The sequence below is a fragment of the Quercus suber genome, unplaced genomic scaffold (genome assembly GCF_002906115.3).
Source record: "Quercus suber isolate HL8 unplaced genomic scaffold, Cork oak 2.0 scaffold_137, whole genome shotgun sequence".
Lineage (NCBI taxonomy): Eukaryota > Viridiplantae > Streptophyta > Magnoliopsida > Fagales > Fagaceae > Quercus > Quercus suber.
The window spans coordinates 1,123,662-1,135,962 of record NW_027069599.1 but is presented as its reverse complement, the minus strand read 5'-3'; the positions used below and the strand labels follow the sequence as shown (position 1 = coordinate 1,135,962).

At 36.4% G+C, this 12,301-nt stretch overlaps 2 protein-coding genes across 2 annotated transcripts; both read left to right on the top strand.

Moving 5' to 3' along the window:
• The first annotated feature begins 358 nt into the window (after window positions 1–358).
• LOC112032558 (protein HIGH CHLOROPHYLL FLUORESCENCE PHENOTYPE 244, chloroplastic) lies at window positions 359–4,893 on the top strand. Its single transcript, XM_024065333.2, has 8 exons — window positions 359–560; window positions 661–896; window positions 1,951–2,049; window positions 2,645–2,839; window positions 3,344–3,436; window positions 3,534–3,629; window positions 4,051–4,191; window positions 4,479–4,893. The coding sequence occupies exons 1-8, from the start codon at window positions 416–418 to the stop codon at window positions 4,653–4,655; spliced, it is 1,182 nt and encodes a 393-aa protein (XP_023921101.1). The 5' UTR covers window positions 359–415; the 3' UTR covers window positions 4,656–4,893.
• A 1,813-nt stretch (window positions 4,894–6,706) lies between these two features.
• On the top strand, window positions 6,707–11,878 carry LOC112032556 (pentatricopeptide repeat-containing protein At4g19440, chloroplastic). The gene is given in 8 exon segments (XM_065776623.1): window positions 6,707–7,310; window positions 7,313–9,448; window positions 9,451–9,595; window positions 9,698–9,913; window positions 10,004–10,177; window positions 10,287–10,418; window positions 10,505–10,677; window positions 11,238–11,878. Coding segments are annotated over 3 exon segments (2,532 nt in total). The 5' UTR covers window positions 6,707–7,048; the 3' UTR covers window positions 9,585–9,595; window positions 9,698–9,913; window positions 10,004–10,177; window positions 10,287–10,418; window positions 10,505–10,677; window positions 11,238–11,878.
• The last annotated feature ends 423 nt before the right edge of the window (window positions 11,879–12,301 follow it).

Genomic DNA, 12,301 nt, shown 5'->3' with positions numbered 1-12,301 from the left:
AACAAAAATGCGCCAGTAGAATACTTAAAAAAAGAACTGGTAAAGTAGTGAGTTTTTATCTGAATGATAACATACTTTCCTCATTGTCTTGTACTTTTTAATATAAAGAAAATTAGAAGAAAAAAAAAAAAAAACTAACAATGACAGAGTTCAAGTCTTTAAAAGAACTTAGATTAAATTAAAATAAAATTTTTACTTTGTATTTAAAAAAAAAAAATTCTTCACCCTTTTATCCCCCACTTTGGTTGAATAAAGGTCTGTGACAGTGCCACGTCACATAAAATCGTAATCCAATACCGAGACACTACGTGGCTACATCAATATCTGTTGTTCACTCTCTCCTTCTCCAATATCCATCTCCTCTCTCTCTCTCTCTCTCTCTCTCTCTCTCAACACACACAGTGACACAGAGAGAATGGCGTTGAGGCTGCCCACTCAGCTGGCGACACCTGGCAAATTCCACCACCTTCACCACCACAGTAAAGCCTCAGTGTCATGGAAGCGCACTATAGCACCGGACGCCGCTCATTTCTCTCCGCTTTCTTCTTCAACTTCCACCGGTACTACACTTTTACTTTACTTACTTTACTTTCTTCCCTCCTCAGCCTCACCCTTTTTCAACAAACGAGCTGTGAGTTTTTGTTTTTGTTTGAATATTAGGGAGATGCAATGTGGGGCGGAGGGTGATGTGCACGGCGGAGACAGTAGGGGTAGTGAACCTAGCTCCGGGGACACCGGTGAGGCCAACGAGCATACTGGTGGTCGGCGCGACGGGAACTCTAGGAAGGCAGGTGGTGAGGCGTGCTCTCGACGAAGGCTATGAAGTTAGGTGCCTCGTCAGGCCTAGACCTGCCCCTGCTGACTTCCTTCGCGATTGGGGCGCAATTGTTGTCAATGTATATACATACTATACCTTCTCTCATGCTTGTGTTCATTTGAGAATAGGATCATGTCTATTGCATTTGAAAAATAAAGTGAGAAAGCCCATTTCACAATTAAGATTTTATTTTGTAGTGCCAATTCATATAAATTTTTTGTAGTGGCACATTGAAAAAGCTGACATGGGGTGGGATTAGATAAATCGTTAGGACAGATGGGTTGAGTACAAAATTCAAACTTTCTGATTTTGTTTTTTTTTTTGGGATAATTTGTAATATTTTGACTTTTAAGGGATGAAAACAGAACTTAGACCAAATTGTATATGTGTGTGTGTGTGTGATGGAAGTTGGAACTCCAGTCAGACACAGGTGTTTGTTATTAAATTTCATTACAATCCACCTGTTTGCATGGTGCCTATATAGAGCTACTGAACACGATTGAAGGCAGCTACTACTACCATGGTTTCCTTCAAATTTAAAGCAGCTAAATTTTGAGCAATAGATTCTATTACAAAGTGATACTTATCCCTCCAAAAAAAAAAGTGTATATGTGTGTATTCGATATTTTATGTGCAAGTATGATGTCTCTCTGTTATATCGTTTGATTTTGGCTGCACCTAGTTGTGGCAGTTCAGTAATGATCAGCTGCCTCATGTTTAGGATTTTGCTTCAAAAGTATGTTGCCTAGACTACTCATTTTGAGGAGTCTGTAAAGTTTTGGTGATTTCGTGACAAATCTGAGGAGTGAGGGACCTGAAGTTACATTAGCAAATTACCATGAAAAGCTATTGTTCTGTGGTAGACCATGTACATTTCACTTCAGATTGTTTTATTGTTCAACTAGTGGAGGATATGTACGTCTTCTCAATATAGATTTTGCTTGTTGTTTAGCTAAATCTTCTTTTCCAGGTGTCTGATAAAGTGTCATAAGTATGAATTTCTGTATGAGCATGTTGAGAGAATTTTCACTTGGAAAGGTTGGTAGTAGCATCTGGGTTGGTTGTATGTTGCTAAGTGTCTAACTTTACTCTGATGAAGTTCGAGGACTGATTTTAAAGTATTTATTGAGCAGGCAGACCTTAGCAAACCAGAGACCATACCTGCAACATTGGTTGGTATTCATACAATAATTGATTGTGCCACAGGACGACCAGAAGAGCCCATTAGGAAGGTAAGTTTTGTGTTGAAAATTGATTTCATTCCTTTTTTGATGAATGATTTGTTTCTCTCATTATGTTTCTTATAACAATCAAATCATCCTAGACTTTTATACTATAAATTGATGCATCCTTTTAACTGGTGAGGTAGGAAGGGTTTGGAGAGGTCAGTGTCTTTCTTTCTTACAATCCTTCCATGTGCTGCTTAACTTAGAATGTGTTTGTACTGGTTTCCAGCTTGGCTGTGAAGATACATTTCTTTTGCTTCCTTTGGCTTATTACATTTTATTTGTTTCCTTCTTTGTTCATGCTTATTTTTATCATTTCAAAGTCTACAATGCTATTGTTCAATTAGTTCCATTTTCACATTAATCAACAACAACTTCTGGAGTAAAAAGGTTCCCTTAAATTTGTCCAGTGGGTTCTAGCATCTTTGAAGAATACCAGACAAATAGGGGAACAAGTGTGTGTGACGATTTCCTTTTAATAAATTGTCCCAGAATATAAAAAAGAAAGTCCTCTCTGACGTTTGAGAAGTTTTCATGTGTTGCAAACCGTGCTGTGTGATGGATTGTTTGGCCATATCTAATCCATTTTTTTTCTGTTTAGGTAGACTGGGAAGGAAAAGTTGCTCTTATACAATGTGCAAAAGCAATGGGAATCCAGAAGTATGTTTTCTTTTCCATCCACAACTGTGACAAGCATCCTGAAGTTCCACTAATGGAGATAAAGTACTGCACTGAGAAGTTTCTTCAGGACTCAGGCCTAAATCACATCATAATCCGGTTATGTGGTTTCATGCAAGTAATTATCATCAAATTTTGGACATGCTATTCTAAAAAATGATTTGTGACATAGTTTATTTTTGACTTAACTCTGTGCTTCTGGTTATTGTCCTCATACAGTAGTCCTCCCTTTTCCTAATTCTTTCTCATTCCTCCTTCAAAATATAATTTTTTAACAACTGATCATTAATATTTATGTCTAACGAAACTATTGCTTCCTTGAGATAAGTTTGCCAATTGAAGAGATGTATATATTGAGTATGCTAATAGTTTCATGGAGAAAATTAGGCTGACATTTTTATAATATTATCTATCAAGTATGTATACAAATACAATGCCATAGAAATGTTCATGCTCATAAATGACTTGAGCCAGAGAGATGATTGTGTGAAATAGTTGGTTATTATATATGTATATTTGTGGATGATTCTTTCCTGCTTCTAAGTCTTTTTTTTGTGTATGGCTTCAAATCTTTTGTTTCATATTAGAAACCAAGTGAAAATGCTTCATACCAATTTTCCAGGGCCTCATTGGGCAGTATGCGGTGCCTATACTAGAGGAGAAATCTGTATGGGGAACAGATGCTGCAACAAGAATTGCTTACATGGACACCCAGGTAAGTATTGCCTAAATTGCTTACATGGACACCCAGATATTCTATTTGCAAGTAGAATATCTCGACAGTTTTTAATGACATTCTCATTGTGTATTAGGATATAGCTCGCTTGACATTTATAGCTTTACGCAATGAGGAAATTAATGGGAAGCTTCTCACATTTGCTGGTCCTCGTGCATGGACAACCCAAGAGGTGAAGAAGACTATTTTTACTTTTTAAAATACCATAATCATTTGCCTAGGATTACCCTAACCTTGTTTCTTCCTATGGTTCGTAGTTTTGACTCTTGTTGAACTGTTTAATTTTTAGACAACATAGGGAGGGAAATGGCAACTAAAAAAGAACCTCAAACCAGAATCTATAAATGAGCAGCTAGCTTTTCATTTCTTTTTAAACAAATTGTTTGTAACCGATTAACTTTTGGTAACAGCAGTACTTTTATGCACCCTGTGTTGAAGGGTAAATCCTATACTATGTGGCCTCCTCTATGTGTAAGTGTGTGTGTGTGTGTGTGTGAGAGAGAGAGAGAGAGAGTAAATGATCAATGGCTTTGGATAAAAGTGAATGTACAGTCTCTTTCATATTGTACATTAAAAGTGCGTTCTTGTTTTAGGTGATAACATTGTGCGAGAGGCTTGCAGGGCAAGATGCAAATGTTACTACTGTCCCAGTCTCTGTGTTGAGATTGACTCGCCAGGTGACTCGGTTTTTTGAGTGGACAAATGATGTTGCTGACAGATTGACATTTGCAGAGGTAATAAATTATTCATTCCTGTTTATTCCCATAAAAATAATAATATGCTTCCTGTGTTATTTAAGAACCGAATAAACATGAAAAACACAGAATGAGGAAATAAATGGAAGAGAACAGCATAGCTGAAGAAGGGGTGGCATATAATATGCTAAGAAGTTATGTTCTCAACCGCTATACAGCGTTTGATTGCAACATCTTGATTAGAAGGAGCATTTCTTTTGTTAATGGCTCAAGTATACATAATTGAGATGACTAATGTCCTTATTGGGTGCATTTGTATTTTGTAGGTGCTCTCAAGTGACATTGTTTTCTCTGTTCCAATGAATGAGACATATAAACTTCTTGGGGTGGATGTGAAAGATGTAGTTACCCTAGAGAAATATTTGCAAGATTATTTCACAAACATATTGAAGAAATTGAAAGATCTCAAAGCACAGTCAAAGCAAACTGATATCTACTTCTGAATGAAGTCCATTTTGTAACTGTAAATGTAGCCATGAATGTATCAACAAGTTTGATACCTGATAACACTCATCAAAGAGGACTGCTATTCATTTAGATCCCTTTACCTCCCCCTTTTTTGTTTCCTTGTCTTCCAATCAGTAATGGTTTAGCCCAATGGCAACCCTACACTGAAAAGTTAAAAGTAGGTCACTTATTCAACACAAGCTCAATGAAATAATCATTAATGTTTCTCATATATATACTTTTCGTGAATGCTACTCTTGCTTCCAACTTGATCAAAAATCATTTTGGGATGACACCAGGTCTGTTGTAGTACGTGCTTGCTTAGATTCAAGGAATACATATATAAATATATAATCTGCAGCGACTTCATTGAAATCTTGGATGTGGGTGAATTTATCTCCTTTCAAAAGATGTTGAAATCATTATAAAGGGCAGCTTCCACTTAAGGGTGGGAAAGCTATGACTCCCCAAGTCCCTATACCATGCGAGTTCAACCTCTTATTATAAAAAATTAAAAAATTAAAATAAAAAAGCACCGAAGTATTCAGTTCTTAATGGAAAGTAGTGAGTTTTTGACTTGAAGTAAAGTGCCTATCAACAAAGTCATTCGTGCATAAAACCGTTTGCAGTTGAGCAAAAATCATGAGTTTACCGTTCTTTCTATGGCTGCACTTGGTGGATGAGCAGCTCCTCCGATCAGATTAGGTACCTCGTGAGTTTATTATTAACTAAAAGCTGGAGGCAAACTCTAGATTTCTCCCATTTGGGTCTGAATTCCCCTCTACACTTGTGATAGTTTTATTTTTTCAAAATTTCTTAAGAGCATTTACAGTAAAGTTGCTAAAAATTATAGCTTTTAGCAACTTAAAACACTACTTTTTGAAGTAATTAGTAAAAATGTGGTGAAATTTTGTTATAGGCACAAAACTAACTCCAATTATTTGGGTAGTAAAAATGTGGTGAAATTTTGTTATAAGCACATAACTAACTCCTATTATTTGGGTAGTAAAAATGTGGTGAAATTTTGTTATACGCATAGAACTAACTCCTATTATTTGGATGAAAAGAGCATTGAAGTTACACCCAAGAGTCAGAGCAAGAGCAAATTGGGTTTCTTTTTGTCAATCAAAACTCCAAAAATCACTTTCTTTGCCTCTCCATTGCAGAGAGAGAGAGAGAAGACCACACTATAATAGTCCATAGGTCAGACACACTTACTAGGTCAATAACAGAATTATAGGAAAACAAACGAAACTTGTTCTCTACTAAAGACCGCTTCTCACCCTCAAAATCACATATATTGTATGTAATCGTGTCTCATTCACATCCTCCAAAAACATCTTTCAAAACCCACAAACAAACCCGAACATCCAAATCTCTCTCTCTCTCTCTCTCTCACTCTCTCTCTCTTTATATATATATATATATATATGCAAATCTTCTTGTAATATCAGGGACGGACACAGGTTGGGGCCCGGGCCCCCCTTGGCCCATTACTAGCCAGCCAACCCAATGTAAATCAACCAAAAAAGAAAAGAAAAGTAAATACATAAATTACCATCGGATATTTTCTAAACAATAATTGGGACAAGTATGCCCGAATAAGAATCACCAGCAACGCAGAGTTGATTTTTGTGGAATGCTGGATGAGCTAAAAGCCACTATGTCACAACCCAAAAGATTAAACAAATTTTGACATTAGCATTTGCATGTTTAAATTCCTTGAATTAAGTCCAGAATTACTGCACAAGGTTGAGTATTAAAGATACCTTAAACCCAATAATTTAGTCCAACTAAAATATGCCTAGCAAACCAAAAAAATGAATTTTATTTTAAAGAAAATTACAATATACTATTAGACTCTATAACAAACTTTTTTTTTTCTTATATCTCAAAATATTTTGTGCATGAATATGCGTCAATTAAGTTATAAGACTATGCCTATTTAAAAATAACTAACATTTATAGGTGAGGAAAAGTAATCTTTTCCCTTTGGCTCCTCTGTACACGAACCCAAACTCCTCTCCTCTGTTGTTGCCTCTCTCTCTCTCTGTCCAAAGCTCATTTATATATATATATATATATATACACGCTCAGAACAAGAAGAAAATAACACTCCAATCTACATCCACAAATCACCGAATAACCAAAAAGCCCAAATTTTCATCTAATTATAGCGAAAACAAATTCATTCCACAATTGACAATACCCAGCTGGCCAGCCCAATGTAAATCATTAAAAAGAAAAAGAAAAAGAAAAGTAAATACAAAAATTCAGTCCAAACTCCAAACAGAGAACGCAACAGAAAAAGAAAAAAAGAAAAACTGAGAAGAAAGAACAAACCCACCTTAGCCTGAATTCCTGGTCCGTCCCTGTGTAATATTATCGAATGGATTTGAGGAGGCTTTGCAGTATCACCAAACCCACCCCAATCTTCTACCCCATCACTCGCCCTTTAACCTGCGTGACCTCTTCAGCCTCCCACAACAACAACCAAAACCAGCCTCCTCCGCCTCAGCCTCCGCCGCCATTAGAGCTCGAGAGCTATCCGCCAAAGCCTCCCAATCAGAGTTTGCTCAACTGGGTATCTTCTATTCTCTCAAACCCATCTCTAGATTCTTCTAAATGTAAATCCCTCATACCCCATTTGTCCCTCACCACTTTGATACTATTTTATCCTCTGTAGCTCTTATTAACTCCAATGCCAAGCCCAAAACCACTCTCAATTTCTTTTATTTTGCGTCTCAATCTTTTAACTTTCGCTTTACTTTGAGATCTTATTGCATTTTGATTCGTTTGCTTATTCTATCCGACTTGGTTTCACCTGCAAGATTGCTTTTGATTCGTTTGATTGATGGGAAAATGCCTGTTTTATCCTATGCTAACACAAAGAACCTACATATTGAGATTGCCACTGTGATGGCAGATTTTAACTCGACCACGACGCCCCAGCGGGCTCTTGGGGTTCAGGTCTCGGATTTGCTGGTACATGTTTATTGTACCCAGTTTAAAAATTTGGATTTTGGTGTTGATGTGTTTTGCTTATTGGCTAGAAAGGGTATGTTTCCGTCTCTTAAAACTTGCAATTTTTTGTTGAGTTCTTTGGTGAAGGCAAATGAGCTTTCAAAGAGTTATGAAGTGTTTGAAATGACTTGTCAAGGAGTTTCTCCTGATGTTTACTTGTTTAGTACTGCAATTAATGCGTTTTGTAAGGGTGGGAAGGTTGAGGATGGGATTGGGTTGTTATTGAAAATGGAGGAGGTGGGTATTGTTCCAAATGTTGTTACATACAATAGTATTATTCACGGGCTATGTAAGAATGGGAGATTAGATGAAGCATTCCACTTCAAAGAAAGGATGCTAAGAAACAATGTGAAACCTAGTCTTATAACATATAGTGTACTTATTAATGGTTTTGTGAGGCTGGAGAAATTTGATGAAGCGAATTGTGTTTTGAAAGAAATGTCAGACAAGGGTTTTGTCCCGAATGAGATTGTATATAACACACTGATTGATGGGTATTGTAAAACAGGAAATATTAGTGAGGCACTGAAGATAAGGGGTGATATGGTATCTAAGGGGATAATGCCTAATTCTGTCACTCTTAATTCTCTTACACAGGGTTTTTGCAAGAGTAATGAAATAGAACGTGCTGAGCATATTTTAGGGGAAATGTTATTAAGAGGGTTAAATGTAAGCCAGGTTACTTATACGGCAGTCATAAAGGGATTATGTATGAAGTCTAGGCTTGAGTCTGCACTACAATTCACTAAGGAGATGCTAACAAGAAACCTCAGACCCAGTGATAGGTTGCTCACCACATTGGTTGTTGAACTTTGTAAGGATGGAAAGCATTCAGAAGCAGTAGAACTTTGGTTTAGGCTATTGAATAAAGGTTTGGCAGCCAATACGGTGACCTCAAATGCTCTAATTCATGGACTTTGTGAAGCGGGAAACATGCAAGAGGCTGTTAAACTGCTCAAGGAGATGCTGGAGAGGGGTTTGGTATTGGATAGGATCACATATAACACACTTATCTTGGGGTGTTGCAAACAGGGGAAAGTGGAGGAAGCTTTTAAGCTTAGGGAAGAGATGGCTAAGAGACAAATTCCACCAGACACCCATACTTACAATTTGCTAATACATGGGTTGTGTAACATGGGTAAAGTGGATGATGCAGTAAAGCTTTGGGATGACTGCAATAGAAATGGTATGGTTCCCAATGTGTATACATATGGGGTCATGATAGATGGATATTGTAAGGCGAATAGAATTGAAGAGGGTGAAAACCTATTCAATGAGTTGGTTAATAAAAACATGGAGCTAAATATTATTGTTTATAATACACTAATAAGAGCATACTGTAGAAATGGGAATATGACTGCTGCATTTAAACTTCGTGATGACATGAAAAGCAAGGGCATTCTACCTACTTGTAACACATATTCTTCTCTTATACATGGAATGTGCAACATTGGTTGTATTGAGGATGCAAAAGACCTTCTTGATGAAATGAGAAAGGAAGGTTTGCTGCCAAATGTCGTTTGTTATACTGCACTAATTGGTGGTTATTGTAAGCTTGGTCTGATGGATAAAGTTCGGAGTGTCTTGCTGGAAATGTCTTCGTGTAACATACATCCTAATAAAATTACCTACACTGTCATGATTGATGGGTATTGTAAATTGGGAAAAACAAAAGAAGCAACTAACCTTTTACATGATATGGTAGAAAGGGGAATTCTCCCTGATGCTGTCACATATAATGCCTTGACAAATGGGTTTTGCAAAGAAAGGAAATAGATGAAGCATTTGAAGTGTGCAATCAAATGTCCAATGGAGGAGTATCTTTAGATGAAATTACATATACCACATTGATTCATAATTGGCCTCAGCCCTCAACAATTGCAAATCAAGACAAATCATGAAATCTCAAGAGGTTGGGTTCTGTAATTGACATTTTCTTGCCTTTATATTGTGACAAATCTTTGTTTCAACTTGTAAATTTATTATATTTAATTGACAGCCCATGTTCTGTTAGGTTATTTTATTTTTCTCTTAGGGAAGCTGATTGTAAACCATGGAACAGTCGTTGGTAACCTTCTCTTTGAGATTCAAGTATGATCATGGAACTTCTGCAGCTTCCTATGCTTTCCGCTATATTGCTGTTGGTTATCTATACGAATATTTGCCTTTATCTTGAACCAGATTGATAATCAGCAGAAGAAACAATATCTTCTGCTTCACTTTGAAGGAGGTGTGTGCTTTCAAATTACCACTCTATCTTAGAGCTGGATATTATCCTATACAGTGTTTTAAATTTTTTTATCCCATTCCCATCTTGCAGGTCATATTAAGACAATCAGATAAAGCAGAATGCCAGGATTCTGGTGATGAGAAGATTCTTAAATTACTATTTAATCACTTTGAAAGTGAGGAAGAAGGTGTTAGTAATGTTGAAACAGAGCGACTGGGGAAACTTGCACTTATTTAACCTGAAAAACTTGTTACTGCACTTAAGGTATCCGATTAGATGACTTTGTTAACTTTTCCTCAAGCTTATGATGATTATTCTATATTTACATTTGATGGGGTTTGTATCTTCGTTTTCCATTCTTAATCTCCTATAGATATGAATAACTGTCCAGCTGCATTAGCTAGAGCTACAGTAGTCATTGCTGTAAAATATTCTTTAGTTGAAAGTCAGAGGAGATGGACTAGGTTATATACCCTGAGATCTCATCTTTCTTGGTGATGATCAGGTGAGTCTCTTACCTTGTATCTCATTATTCCTCTTTAAAATGCTTATAGCTTTCTTTCATTATTGTCTCTACGTATTTTTGGGTAGATTGGCTGTTGGTGGTAGGGTTGGTGTGGACTTTCAAACCCTTAAGGTTGCTGATTTATCATGGGCATGCAGCCATGTTGGCTTTAAGCACATTTGCTTACAATAGGCAAAACCCCATGAAGGGTCTTCTTCCAGAATTACTGCTGCTTCTTTATGATCAGACAATTGTTAAGGTAACTTCCAATTTTGGTGCTATTCATGTTGAAGGAATCCTTTTTTTTTCCCAAGCCTATATTACTTGTCTTGTTATTTACATGTTGGAATAGTATTCAGAACTTATATGGTTTAGTTTATGCACATCTTCATACTATTTGAATGCTTCAACGATACTGTGTTACGTATGTTAATTTTCTTTATTTTAAATGTTAATATTATCTATTAGTTAGTTCGAGTTTGTAGGGAATTACCATGTTTATAGGAACCAGTTGAGTTATGGGCTAGCGGGAGTTGGCAGTTGTTGATATTTGAGTTTTATTTGGATTGCATTTTTAACGTTAGTGGTGTCCTAATTTTTAGGAGTAAGGTTATTGTAACCATAAGTTTAGGAAGTGGGTCCAACTTCTGCATTAATCAAAGTTGTATTAAATTTAGCAAAATTATTAATAAAATATCATCATATATTATTTCACTTAAAAACACAAGTTATGTAGGAGGTCAGAGTCACTCAAAGTGTTTCATTTTTAGGTCTTAATTCCCTTGTGGCAACTGATAAAAATTTGTATGTATCAATTAGTATCAAAGTTAGGCATGGAGGAATAGGATGCATGGAGATACTGAACGAGATACACTCTCTACTGATTGATAAAATGGAATGATCAAGGAAATGCAAGTGAATGTGAAATGTAAATCCTTGCTTTTGGTTAGTCATGGCTATGAACAAGAGAAGCCAACTCAGGGGTGATGAGCATTGCAAGCCCAAAAATAGGAAGACCATGGGAGCTTTACAAGATCAAATTATTTTAGCCTTGCACAACTCGAGCATATAATAATTTTTACATTGGGTCGAAGAGATTTTTGCAGAACAAAAAAGCTCACCACCTTTGCGGATGCATGGTCATAAGATCCCTTTAATCCAGAGAAGTCATCTAGAGCGTGAGAAGCAACTTGGGAAGATTGAGCCCATATCAACAATAATTTTCAAATTATGCCTTGAGGACAACGACTGATTTTAAGGGGGCAGGAATGTTAAGTATATTAAGTTTTTAAAAAATGTTAATGTTTATCTATTATTTAGTTCTAGTTTGTACCAATGGAACTAAAACAATATTGTAAATCATCTTGAAGTTGGAAGATAACTTCTTTTACTCGTGTAATAATGTAATGGAATTAGACTATTATTGATTAATAAAAATTCTTTGTGAAGAGGTTTGGCTACCTTGGATTAGTCACATGAGGCCTGGCTACCTTGAATTAGCATAGATTTTGTGCTTACTTCATAGTCTGGTTGCTGCTGCTTTATTTAGCCATAGATTTTGTGCTTTCTTCATAGTCTGGTAGCTGCTGCTTTATGTCTATTTGCAATTGGTGGTTCCACATTTTTCTTCATTTAATCCAAAAGATTGAGTTTTCCGTTGAGGAAGGGGGTTCTTATTTCTTATTATGGATCTTTAAGAGAGGCCAAACCTTGATGTGCTCTATTTTTATGGGGAAGGAGAGTGCAAACCGATTTTTGTTCCACTTGTAGGAATTGATTTCAAAGCAATCACCTGGTCATTATGCAAGAACGATTAGAGAGGGTGATATTGTTTTCATCCTTCAATTGGGGTCCAATGCCCATGGCATGTTTTTAATGGTTTT

Coding starts and splice junctions, on each gene's coding strand:
- LOC112032558 (XM_024065333.2), top strand. CDS start 416: ATGGCGTTGAGGCTGCCCACTCAGCTGGCGACACCTGGCAAATTCCAC. Junction 2,050..2,644: donor CAGAAGAGCCCATTAGGAAG/GTAAGTTTTGTG, acceptor TTTTCTGTTTAG/GTAGACTGGGAAGGAAAAGT. Junction 2,840..3,343: donor GGTTATGTGGTTTCATGCAA/GTAATTATCATC, acceptor CCAATTTTCCAG/GGCCTCATTGGGCAGTATGC.